General features: G+C 39.5%; 1 protein-coding gene across 1 annotated transcript in view; it reads left to right on the top strand.

Annotated features, from left to right (window-relative positions):
• The window catches only part of oxct1a (3-oxoacid CoA transferase 1a), a 57,305-nt gene extending 47,554 nt beyond the window's left edge, over positions 1–9,751 (top strand). The window contains exons 16-17 of the mRNA XM_042488990.1: positions 8,652–8,753; positions 8,873–9,751. Coding sequence (XP_042344924.1) covers positions 8,652–8,753; positions 8,873–8,908 — 138 coding nt within the window. The 3' untranslated portion in view covers positions 8,909–9,751. The remainder of the gene's footprint in view (positions 1–8,651; positions 8,754–8,872) is intronic.
• Positions 9,752–14,131: the final 4,380 nt, after the last annotated feature.

The following is a 14,131-nucleotide window of genomic DNA, read 5'->3' on the forward strand; positions in this document are numbered from 1 at the left end:
TTTTTTATCTTTCTATTTAGCCTCCCATCCACACCGAACAGCTACTGTCCATCTCCAAATGTTTTTGAAAACACCCTTCCTTTGACAATGCCAGTCTCCTTTTGTAGTTTGGAAAGAGGTGTCTGAGCTTTTCAAAAATGCTGACATGTGACTGTCAGCTTGTCAGCCTCTCAGATATTGCCAAAATACTTCTACCTGGCAGCAATACTAAGAGGCCAACCCTTTGTTACCTCCAGGTCTCCCTGTGAGTGCCTGTTTTGAAAATCAGTGTACTGGACAACACAATAAAGGTGTTGTCATTTACATGTTTCTCTTTCTCTGTTGTCAAATCAGATTTTTAAACTCGTGTGGCGCAATTGTTGCCAACAGAAATGGAAAGAAATAGAAATACTCAGTTTTGTTCATATTAAACACATATAGGTGTGAACATTAAACATTAAGAAACTAGAAAATTCTGTGTGTGAAGGAACATTTATATACATGGTGTCGTTTTGAGACAGATAAAAGAAATCAGACCTGATTGGACTTGGTTTCAATCCATACTTTTTGCTGAGCTGACTTCCACTCATCACAAACACCTATACTTCCTCAGGCCTCCTTTCTTGATGCTTCTTCCATTGAATATCATATTTGAGTGAAGGGTGCCATGACAAAACCACAGCAGTACACTCATTAGACAGGAAGCCAAAAGATTTTTTTCCACATTTGTTTTTATAGGGCTACCACATGCAAGAAACACTGTGCTCAAACAGTGTGACATTGAGACAATGTAAGAACCCTCTAAACTCCACAGCGCATTAAATTAATATGACATGCATTATCGATTGTTCATGGTTGATCAATAAACAATGTGCACACTATGATTTACCCGCCGTGGGTCTTCCAGTACCTTGCTTTCACTGTGAACTGTCATAACATTTTCCTTTCAGAAATGTAAGTTTCAGTTTAGAAGAGCAGGAATAACGGTTTAAAAAAATAAATTAATAAAATTCCAACAAAAATGACAGCAGCTAGGGATGTAAAAGACCATGACGAAAGCTCTGGTAGCGACACGTTCAAGTATATTGAGTTAGACCAAAAGGGACAGCATTAATCAAATTGGATTGAGCAAAAAGTAATGAAGCTCACCTGTTGAATTCTAATGAGTTTGGTTTTCCTATCATTATATTGAGAGTTTTCACAGTTAGAATCAAAAATAGCTTTATTTGCCAAGTATGCTTACACAAACAAGGAATTTGACTCCGGTTAGCTTTGCTCTCAGTGTACAAAATTAAAGATATAGTTTTACATTTACGTATGTACAAGCCCTAATGAAACAATTGAAGCTAATATATACAAGTCTGTGTGCATAATGGTGCAGTTACAAGGAGTGCAAAGATGCTGAGATAAACTTGAACAGGATAACAAATGTAATGATGTGGAAATGTACATGAGGTATTTAAAAACAGTGCAAAGGGTCATATGAGCTGAGAGGTTATTCCACAGTGATTTTTCTCACAGTATTTAAGTTAAAAGCAAGTAAAAAAAAATAAAAAATTGCAAAATGTGCATTGGTGATTATTCTGACACTCTGTCACCGTTAAGAGTTCATCAGAGTGACAGCCCGGGGGAAGAAACTGTTTCTGTGTCGGGTTGTTTTGGTGTGCAGTGACCTGTAACGCCTACCAGACGGGAGGAGTTTGAACAGTTTGTGTCCGAGATGTGTGGGGTCTGCAGCGATGTTACCTGCCTGTTTTTGACCCTGGACCGGTATGAAAACAGAGATGGGCACAATTATTATTAGTAGTAGTAGTGGTATTAATATTAGTAGTATTAGTAGTAGTATGTGTCTTTATGCCATGTGAACAAGTAGGTATATGATAGGGAGATCTGAGAGAACATACTGTACTTAACAAGAGAATTAAAGGGACAGTTCACCCCCAAATCAAAAGTCCATATTTTCCCTCTTTCCTTTGTTGCCATTTATCAGTCTAGATTGTTTAGGTTTGACTCTCAGAGTGTTAGCGATATCAGCCTTAGAGATGTCTGCCTGCTTTAAAAAATAATGGAACTAGATGGTACCCATTTTGTGGTGCTCAAAGCACCAATTTATTTAGTTATCTAGTCTTTCCAGAAATCATGGCCTGGTCATTTAGGACAAACCACAGACCTTGTAGTGAGCAGTTACATGCAAGAATGATTTTCTTTCTACCAAACTACATCCACCAACAATATCACTGCTCAGAAGCAGGCGTGCATCCACTACCAGCTCATATGGCACCATCACACATAGCTTAATAACATTACAGGTCAACCGATGAGGAGACCATGTTTACATCTTGTGCTGCCTTGAGCACGAGCCTCTCGTCCATTAGTAGATGCATGCTTCCTTCTGCACGTTGATAGGGTTGGCAGGTTGTAGTTTGATAGAAACAAAATAGTCCTTACATGCTACTGCTTACAACAAGGTCTGTGGATTATTTTAAGTAACTGGGTTATGATTTCTCTCGGAGGAGACACAGCTGTTGAGTTTTTCAAATGTATTTGTGTTTTTTTGTGCTTTGTGCACCACAAGCTGATCTAGTTCTATTATTTGAAAGAAGTCCGACATCTCCCAGCCAACATTGCCAACAAACAGCATCTCACACCAAAGTAATCTAGACTGATGAATAGCACTACAGTTAAGAGGTAATACATGAACTTTTGATTCTGGGGTGAACTTTCCCTTTAACACACAAGCAGTCTTGAAGATTTTACTCATCTTTATATTACACTTCATAGCAATTTAATTACTGTTTATGCAAGGTTTGTGGGTAATAATCGGTATATTTGCAAATTTGAAATTGAATAACGTTTTAGTATTAACTAATTTTCCAGTTGATTTTCAAAAGCAGGCCTTCAAACTTGCTTTAAACTTGAAAAAAAAGACCCACAATGAGCCAGTTTCATGCAAGGAAATATTTTTCCTCCTAATATTTCCAGTGTGACTCATCTTGCCTATGACAGATTTTTGGAGTTCGTGAGGCATAATTTAACCAGTGATACATTTGAATGTAGAACAATAGCCTCCTCTGCCACTGTGTGTCTATGACAATAATGGTAGAGAAAAAGAATCATCTATGACTGCGGATAAACACTGATCAATGAAAGTAAACATTTACAAAGCTATAAGGCACCATGATGAGACTTCAAGGAGGATAGTGCATGGCGTTTGTATCACAAACAGCTGTTAATCATCTCACAGCATAGTGTCAAAAAAAAGCATTTTTAAAAATGTGGACATAAAACCAATTAGGGCTTAATGTCTGAAGTCAATTGGAACCTTTTTATTCAGCAACGTATTGACAGATAACAGCACAGCTTTTTTGCTTTTGTTCTTTATTAGAAAACAACACTGTGTATAAATTACTTGTGGGATGTAAGAGAATTATTATTCTAGTGTTCACCAGAAGAAACTCCCAGTGGTAGAAAATGAGGAACTATAAACCTGGTGGCAAACAGTGCCTTTAATAAGCCTGATAATAGTTATCCCGAATTTATTTTTTACTGTTTGCTGTCTTACATGATTAAAATCTCTGCTCCAGTTTGTTTCTAAAATGAGAGCAGAAACTGGGGCCTTGCAAACATGCCAATTTTTTTTTTTCTTTCCACTCAGACACACGCACGGATGCTCACACACAATATAGTCTCACAAACACATCGTCCTCCTTGCCTCTCCATGGCCAGGAGGGATTGTAATTCAAGTGTTGTCCTAAATAGTGTTGCAATGATTTGAGACCCAGAGTGATAGGGAACCTGTTGCCTCGGGCAGAGTCTCTGCTGCTCCTCTACATGGTGCGAACCATTTTATACAGTATGTCACCATTTTCTTTCTCTTAACTACAGTTCTCCTGTTCACAGACTTGCAGCATTGTCATTGAAATGATGGATTGGGATCATTTTTTGTTTATCTTGCGTGCTGTGTGAGTAAATCACATTCGCTGTCCTGCCCCTGGTAGTTGAGTTGCTGCCATGACAATATTTTACATAAGTTTTTCTGTATTTTCTCTATTTCCCTAAACAGTTAATTAGGGAATGAAATTTAAAAAATGCCCATTCATTCACAGATGAAGCAGAACAACCCCTGAATAATTCAATCATCATAATGGGCCCAGAAAAGCGTTACCTGTGGCATTTTCCATAATGACAGCAGGGCCAATGACAGCAATTATTACTCCAGCAACCAAATTGAAATGCTTTTATTGTCCTATTGAGATGTTTTGTCTGAACACATCTCAAAATCTTATAATTGCTGCAGTAAATTGACAGGGTAATGTATTAGCATTTGAAGTTTATTTGTTGGAGGATGAAATGTTTTTTTTTAACTCTTATTTCTTTGTTATATTCATATTTGTCTAAAGCATGAAGTGGGCTGAATAGCTTATTGTTGTTACGTGACATTCAGCCCACTTCTCGCCAGACAACACATGGGGTAGACTAGCAGCTTCTTAATGACTAACTTTCATCAATCTGGTTAATGGTGGCGGTGACTCTGAGGACTGTGAAGAAAGGTGACTCAACAGTTTCACAACAAAAAGGCTGCTTAGCGAGCGGAGGCACAGTTTGTTTTTCAGTAGTAAAGTGTGGATATCAGAATTTAGGTCAGTCGATAGTTGTTTTGAAATTTTTTTTACCCCGGCCATTTTGTGTCAAGATCTTGTGCATTTTGAAGTATATTAAACTGTGTGTTCACATCAACATTATACAGCACCTGCTCCAGCTGCTGTTGCACCTATATAGACCACCCCTGGCACATTTTAATGAATCTTTAATTTTCCTTAATCACTTGCAGCATGTGTCATGATTAGATATTCATCTCAGTGTTCGTGTTATCCATAGACCCTTGCTCCTCGTGACATTCCATCTGTCTCACTATACTGGAGCGAGATATCGGCCTCCTGCGCCGTCACTGTGTGTGTGCAGTTCTAATGAGCTGAGAGTCCTGACAGGCTTTGCCTGTATGTGTCTGTGGCTTGGCCCGTCAGTCCCTGCTAAGAGAAGCAAAAAAAAACCAGCTCAGCTGAGTGTGCGCAGCCTGTCTCTAGAGAGTATTTTTTGCATCAATAGGTGTAATGATATTGCTCCAGATTTAGTTTTGAATGGGTATAGTATAAGCTGTACTGTATGTACACCCACCTAACTTTATGACAGACCTGTGTTGAGAAGCAGCAGTCTGTCAAAGTTGGTATTTCAAATTGAATCTGATGATATTATCAGTTAAAAGACAAACATGGCAAACTTTAGTCTATCCCTCCATTATCCTCTGGCAGGCTGAGCAAGGCTTTTCAAACGTCCTTCTCCCCAGCAACATTTTCCAGCTCCTCTGTCGGGAATTCCGAGGTGGTTTCACAACAGATGAGATATATATTCCCTCAAGCGTGTCCTGGGTCTACCCCAGCGCCTCTTACCAGTTGGACATGCCAAGAAAACCTCAGGACTCCGAGGAGGCATTCTGATAAGATGCCTGCACAACCTCACCTGCCCCCTTTCAATGCAAGGCGCAGTAGCTCTACTCCAGGTTCCCTCCAGATGTCTGAGCTCCTCACCCTATCTGTAAGGCTGAGCCCAGACACCCTACAGCAATCCTAAAATATGCAATTATCCAATTCATTGATGGAGAAAGGGATTTTATATTCATTATTATATTATTATTTAAGAAATTAATGGTTATGATTTCTACCTCTATGTTGTAGTGTTGCAGAGACACATACATGTTTATGCTGAATATCTGTCTCAATCTTTAAGCAACCAATGATAATGAAAGAAATGTACCAACATAAAGTTACAGTGTTGATGATCTTTGTTCAGTACACGAATCTGGGAAGAGAAGCCAACCCAAAACCAAAACAAGTTTAAGACATGTTAGACAGAACACACTGCATCACTCTGATGCTACACAAAAAAGCTCCTAAAAGAAAGCTTAAAGAGGTAATAACAGGTCTGTAACATGAAGGTCTTCTACAAGTGTTGGTTTGTCAAAATAATTTGTTTGTAACATTTCTGCGACAACAGATTTGTTTTTCATTAGATAAATTTCCAGCATTTGTAGTTCGTTCACCTTCAGTGTAGATGACACAGGAATTTTCATAGTACTTAACAAAAAGCTAGCAAACTTCCTGTCTTTTCTATGGGGGCAATGCCTTTAGCCATAAGCAGCATTTCAACACCGTTAACATCTGACTTTTTAATGCAATGGGAATTGCGTACGATCGGCATTCACACCCGGGTAAAACAACTCTGCAGTAGACACGGGTTTTTAATCGCCTCCAAATCCGATTGGCATTGATGGGAATGCAACACCCTGGTGAACGCTGTAATTTCAGCTCTTTAACCAGCGAGATGCAATGACGCTCAATCACTAATTACCGTCCGTTTCCTCTGAAAGCAGTGCTAAAGCATGGATCCAAGCTTGAAGCTTGAAAGAGAGACTGAATCCGTAAGTGATATAGAAATAGAAGAAACCACTGAGAAGTTTTCAAAGACCTCTGTTCCTGCTGCTGCCTACTGTTTACCTGTTCTCCTGCCTGTCTCTGACATTGCACGGACACAGCACACAGCAACAAACTACCCCCCCGCAGACAGACACACACACACACACACACACACACACACACACACACACACACACACACACACACACACACACACACAGGCAGACACATGCAGTGTTTTCTGGCAGTGGGAATACAGTATTTAGCAGGTTTACTCTGTCTGAAAAACCTGCTTGCACGAGGTACTTTTGGTGGGAAAGTGGTATTAGAGATGCTTAAAACTCCAGGGGCCTCATTTATGAATCATGCACTCTCAGTTTTGTGCATAAACCATGTGCAAGTGAAGTTAGTGTACATCTGGGCATTTTTAGAGTTTCTCAAAGGGTGGTTAGTGTGAGAACAAATTATTTTAACAACAAGGAAATATTTAGGGTTGAATTCAATTAACGTTGAGCTCCCTTACTTCCTTGTTGATATTTGCAATGCCTCTGACTATTTCAACCTTTTTTATTGTGCTACATCACAGAGCAACTGCAGCACCACAAGCAGATCTCCAAAATGGCTCTCGTGAATCCAAACGATCTGTAATGGCATTTAATTTGAATTTTTTCTGCATTAATGATGAACTTTTATGCTTCAACTCCATTATTCACAACCGAATTGATTCTTCTTTTATGTTTCAGCTGTTAAAAGTAGTGTCACAATTAAAATGTAATTGCTCTCTACTTTGTAGTGGTCCAACCTCAGACAGCTGAGGACCACTCTCTGAGGCCTGTCACTATAATTGCAGCTATTTTTTCATCTGTGGATGACACTGAAGTGGTGCTCTGCCCCTCAGTTTTTTTTTTTTTGTTTTTTTTTTGCAATGAGAGGTCACCATCTCTTCAAGGTCACTGTAATAGTTTAGACCTCCACATCCTTGTCTGTGACCCCAGTGACAACATATCATAGGGTTCAAACCGAATGGATATCTCCGGGTCTGAAAAATGAACCCAGTGCAAAAGTGCCATAAACCTGCATTGTTTGTAATGGGGAGCAACAGGTTGATCATTGATGAGAAAATGGCCCTTCTCACTTGATTTATTACCTCCTTAAATATTTTCCTCATGAGTTTATGATCTCAGTCACTAGTTTCCACTCTTCTTCAATAAGGCATGTTGTTCATTTTGTAAATTATGGTCCCATTAAAGTTAAATGGACAATAAATCAGAGTATGCTTGTGGGCGGCAATGTCCTCAGATTCTTAGTCAGATCCACCCACAGCTCTACCCTCTCATCCAAATATGGTCACTAGTGGCTCCAAAAAATCAATATGGTGATGGCTGAGGTGCCAAACTCAATGCTTCAAAATACAGGACTGTGTAAGGATTGGGATCCCTCAGGACCCAACCCAAATCTTGCAGGAGTTGGCAGTCAAAATGAGACATGTCGGTCCCAGAGATTGATTAACGTGAAGGATGGAGTCGCCAACAAGTGACAAGGAAAAGAAGATAAAAGCAAGACATTACAATGCAAAAGAAAAGCAAGGCAAGTCAGACATTTGGATGAATTTCTCAAGAATATTACAGATAATGACACTGAATCCCAGAAACACCATCATAGCTGCAAATAATGAATGTTATCATGCACCAGAATGTACGTTTGCTACTACCGCAGCAAAATCACGTGTTTTCCCGGTGGGACAGGAGAGGACTCACGTTATTGGTAAACTGTTGTGTGGGTATGTACATGTATGTATGGAGTGTTTGCTAATGTGGTAGCTGTGGTAGCTGGCACACACCCTGCAGGAATGGGCAGGAATAGATTACACACTCTGCAGGAGCAGGCTGTAATGGTCAGAAATCCAGTGGGAGTGGGTAGGAGCAGGATTAGGAAAACAGTCCCACGCAGGGCTCTACTTCAAAACAGTAGACCACAAACCAATGTGTGGCATCGTGGTGGTTACATTTACTTCTTATGTACCATTTATGATTCAAACCCATCCCTGTGAAGGAAATAATCATTCTCATCATTTTATTGTTGTGTCTCGTCACCCAACTGTCATCCTCACTCTCTCTCTCTCTCTCTCTCTCTCTCTCAACATTTCATCCTTTTTTTCCTTTCTTTCCCTCCCTCGCTTTCTGCCCTGTTTCTGTTCACCAGGCTGTGTTTGATGTGGATAAGACAAAAGGCCTGACTCTGATAGAAGTATGGGAGGGGCTCACTCCAGAGGATATCAAAGCATGCACCGGCACCGATTTTGAGGTAAGTAACTTAACAGTTTGGCTACAAGCGCTACATTTCATTTTCTAACCTCAGCTATCATAGACACGAGACATCTCTCTTTCTTTCTTGTGATCTGTGTGGTGTCCTCCAACTTCTAGGTGTCTCCCAACCTGAGGTCCATGCAGCAAATCTAGAGGATCTTACAGTGGATCTGACAAGTGTTTTTGCTTTGTGTGGCACTCATTTCACTTCTCTGTGATAAACAACTGCCGATTAGAACAGCCTGAGATGGTTCAAATATGCATACAAATGGTAATCAGTCAATATCAGAAATCATCACTAATATAAACTGAATGGGATTCACCAGAGCCACATGAATGGTTCTTTTGAAATCTAAATGGTTAAGGAACATTACATGGTTGCCTATAACACCATTAAGTTATTAATTTTTACTAATGTATGTGCAGCTATTACCAAATAATCCATCTGAAAATGACAAAAAAATGGAAATATTCTTTGTATGTTGTCAAAGAAAAAAGTAACTTGTACTATGAACAAAAGTGATCCAATTACTTGAATCATATTTGCTACAGATCAACATTGAAGTTATGTAGAGAACTGAAATGTGATGAATTCAGAAAACAAAAGTGTGCTACAGGTCAGGTTTTTCCTATTCAGCACAGAAGGGAATATGTTTTTACCATAGATGTTTAAACTTAGTGCTATGTCACGAAACAAAAAAATGTCCTTCCATCCAATGTAAGATATATTTTAGTTTGTATCCATTTGGAAAATAATGATGTGAAAATAAGGGTCTAACTGAAACATGTTTGTAATATTAACAGCTGCCACAATGTCAAACTGTTTAGTGACCTGTCTTTTTTTCTTTCTCAGCCTCATATTTTTCAGAGTTGGTGCACATTGCATACATTTCAGCCAGAAAATATGAAGCCTTAACATTTTGTACACTGGCATGTGCTGTCCCCTTGCCTTTGTATATACAATAAAACACAGCCTTGTGTGCTGACTGAAACAAATGGAAGTTCTTTGGTCTAAATCAGGATTTCTGGATGAAAAGTATCTTAAAAAGCAACAGTAGTTGGCTTGTGTGTTGATACTATTCATCAAGTCGCACAATGCTCGAAAGCAAATGGCTTCTGACACTCTACAGGTTAGAGCTTTCTATATATGGAGAGTGTGCTTGCATTGACATTCTTGATGTGATTTCTCCACTCGAGTAGAGAGGCGCTACCATTACCTGAGGGCCATTACATAACTGGAGAATTCAGCCAGCGGGCTTTCAGGTTCAAGGAGATCAACTGGATTGGATCATCAAGCAGAAAAATGGAAGAAAGTGACAGGGGCTTTTGCCACCGGCTGTTGATGTTAATCCAGCACATCTCTTCATGAGTCAAACTAGGGTGGTACCCTATAAGCCTACATTTAGTTACCTATTTCTCATGCTGTTACTGAAATGCAATTAAAGGGGGATTTAAACAAACATGGCAGGCTTTGACACAAAAAAGTTTCAACAGGAATGTTGTAATAACTTGTTTTTTTGTTACAACTGAAAACACCAGTAACTGCTCTGCTCAGAATATAAATCAGTACAATAAGTTGATTGAGTATGGTTAGCATTATGTGCTACCTTCTGTACATCGTGGTTGTTTTGGACTTTCATGTTGGTGGAAAGCAATCTTTAACCCTTTTGGGGGCACAATTCTGGGTACAGTTTTGCTTTTAGACAGGTTGCTTTGCAGTTTGGTAGGGTATGAAATTTGATTTAAAGTAATTTGCAGGTCGGAGTAAGTATGTCAAACAGAAAACAGTATACAGTTCAGAATTTCTAAAAAAAAAAAAAATGTTTTCAGTGTCACAAAAGATCTACAAAAACCAAAACCAAAATAAGATTTGTAGTCTTATTGAGGTTAGGCAGGACTTGACCAATTAGATTCGACTATAGTAAAATTCTTAGTGAGGGATACCCCTATTCATTCAATTCAGGCAAGGAAACACTTGATCGATCACCTGAACAATGCCATAACAATTTGGATACTGTGTACCAATGTGCTTTATGATTTATTACTGGCTTCTCTGGCCGTCTCTGTCCTTCCACAGACTCTTGCATTGGTTAGTTTTTGTACTGTATGTAAGAGTCTGCTTGGGCTAGTTCCTTCTTATTTGTGTACATACATGCGTAAAAACCAAAACCAATATGGCCTGTGCTTTCACAATATTGTCTTGATGTTTGCACAGAACTTGGCAAAAAAGCTTTTAAATATGCCGCCTCCTCTTCTTGGAATAAATTACAGAAGGACCTGAAATTTTCTGAGCTGACTTTTAAAGGATTGAGAAAATGGCACTCATGGTCAATGTGATAGCTAAACTACTTCTAAATGAAATTGAAAAATGCACATATTAATGTATTTGACTGTTTTTGTGTTGTGAAGTTGTGCTTGCTCTTTGTCATGTGTGACAGTTGTATTTGTCTGCTTGTATTTCTTGTTGTAACGATGTTTCTGCTGCCCCCTTTGACTGAACGGTGTTTCTTTATTTGTCTGAGCTGCCGTGCGTAGCTACAATCCTCTTGGAATGATCTGGTGACATAATAGCATTCGTAGTCAGAATTTATCATAGATGTTAACAGTTGGATTTTAAAACTATTATTCACATAATAAACATCTAGTTATTTGTGCTCAGATGTCAAATATGGTCTGAAAAATCTACAGAGAAGTCTAGAATTTTGATTCTGGAAAAGCATGAATATTTTCAGTGGAAAATGTTTGGGAACTCTCTTTTGGCCTTTCCATTTTATCCGCCCGAATAGGTCTGTTTCTCCGGAGCATGGTTATTGTTTTTTCAGTTGTTTTCAAAATGCTGATCCTTTATGGATGTGACCTCCAAACTATGGGCAGATTATGGGACAATGGGCCCTTGGGCACAGATATACAAAAGGCCCCACCTCCTCTCCTACATGGCAGCAAGACACAGACTTTGAGGTGGTTTTGCATCTCTTTGCAGTCGTTATGCACCCTTTTGTTGTTTTGTGCCTGTTTGTGGTCATTTTGTGTCTCCGGTTAATCTTGTATCTCCTGGTGGCAATTTTTTGCCTGTTTATGTTACTCTTGTCTTTTATGGGGTTGTTTTGACATTTCAGAATTGAAGGGCAGGGGGCCACCTGACACTTTGGACTCCTTGGTCTATACCTGTTAGGAACAAAAGTAATCATAAGATGATGCGCAATAGTGATAGTTATTCTATATCTTGGCAAAGCATATTATTTGACAGTCAGTCTGTACATGCATGTGTCCTCTGATTATGCATGTTGGTTATGTGCCAGTATTGTTTTTGTGTGTCCACAGTGGTTCCCCCCATGTCACTTCTCCTCAAACAGAAATGCAGAAACACAACCAAGTTGGAAATGGACCAAAAAACAAAGCTTGGCAAAGCCGAAGACAGTCACCCAGGTTTGAAAAGGCTGCCATGAGGAAAGGAGGTATTGTGATGCATACTTAATAAATATACCATTTTTGGTATGTTCTCCATCTTGTACATTGTGACCTAGTTTGTTGAATGGCTCATTTGAAGGTGCCCAGCCACAGTGAATATGTCAGTTATTCATTGTCACTGTCATATCAATTGCAGTGCTAATGAATTACTGCCACATGGCACACTGTCATCCAAGTACATGGCCTCAGACATGCTTCTAGGTCAATTGGGATTTAGAATTCAACCCCAGTATTTATAGCTAACATTTTTTTTTCAGCCAGTACTTGCTGTATTTGTAGAGAAATTAGATGATGCACTCGTATGCCCTTTTTACACAGAGACCTCGCTATAGGGCTGCTCCAAAGTCCCTTCTTCATGCTGCCTTTGCAGTTTTACACTAAACTATATGGCGGCAGCATCCTTCCACTAAAGTTTGGGTTATTAGACAGCATGATTTCATTACAGTATCTGAGAGACTTGATATGTAACACAACCGTGTTTGCCTCTAGCGTAACATATATCATAAGTGTCGGCAGTGCTTTATAAACAATATTATACGGCGGCTGATCTTGTCCTCTACTCGGGGTTTAAGACGGGTTAGGAGCTTCCTTACATCATTGTTTTCCTAATTTGCGGACATTTTCAGCTGCTGTTCTTTGAGTTGGCTTCTTAAACCTATGTTTTCAAGGGTAACTAAACCCCGAAACCACTGATGTCAGTTGAAAAGCATATGGGTATTTAACAGTGTTGTTGACTGCACTCAAATGTCAAGAGTTGGACCTGAGTCAAAGTAATCAAATCCTACATATTGTGTATAAATATGCATAGTGACTGCCCCCGAAGGTTGAAACCTGGCTATTGCAATTGAATTTTGCTGTTCGCTGATCCTAGTAGCAGGAGCCTACTTTCAACACCAACCAAGCTGCCCTCTCCCCAACTGACTACTTTGTGCATGTGTGGAGGCAGGAAGGTGCTGTGGATTGAGAGGTGGCACGATTTGGTGACTGGATGTGTTTTCGCCCCACTTCCAGCCTTGCCCATGTTTGAGCTTTTTTTCACATTCCAGGGAGGAGGCACTCAAGCCAAAAGTGGGGGTTTAGTTTCTCCTAAAATTTCCCACAATGGGCCGCTTACATAACATGTCAAAATGTCACAACTGTGCCACCCATGATCCTGTCCTGTCGGCTGTCCTGTTAATATAGACAATGTTTTAGCACTGTTTCTACCTCCTATACTTGCCTAAAATGGAGATAGCGCTGTCCCCACATTTCAGGATTGTACCTTACAGCGCAGCAAGGAATTATAATGGTGTAAAATTCCCACCTTTAAGAGGAAGTGTAAATGTACTTTAATACTGCGAAACCTCTGCCATTTTTGCATTTGGCTTACATGACCACGACTTATCAAGTACGCTAGCAGGATCATATCTGAAGGGTTTTTAATTGTGTGTATTTGTGCGTGTGTTTGAAATGCTCTAAAAAGAACACAATTTCAAACGATTTAATTACTATGGATATTCCCATTCAACCACATTGCCTCAAAATATGTTTGACTTGCAGCTACTGATGAATGCCAGCCATTCTATTAACCTTAATAAGAAAATGCGTGTATTTTTTTCTTTTTTTTTTGCCTTGCTTTGAGAAATAATACTGGAAGATAGAATCCATAATGCTACTTTTTGTCAGATTAGGTCACTGTAAAACAGCAACATGTGCTTGTTACAGTGTGGCTCCTATTATTGGAAAGCTGTTGCCATATTTGGATCGATCCAGCAAACCGCATTTTCATAATTATACCATGCGCCGATGTGTAGCCCATAGCTCAGGGGGTGTGGACTGGCTCTCTGTCGCGCTGGTGTTTGTGTGTGTGTGAGAGAGAGAGAGAGAGAAAGAGAGAGAGAGTATTGTGTGTGAGTGTGTTTGGGTGTG

Source organism: Plectropomus leopardus, chromosome 6, assembly GCF_008729295.1.
Source record: "Plectropomus leopardus isolate mb chromosome 6, YSFRI_Pleo_2.0, whole genome shotgun sequence".
NCBI classification, from domain to species: Eukaryota; Metazoa; Chordata; class Actinopteri; order Perciformes; family Serranidae; genus Plectropomus; species Plectropomus leopardus.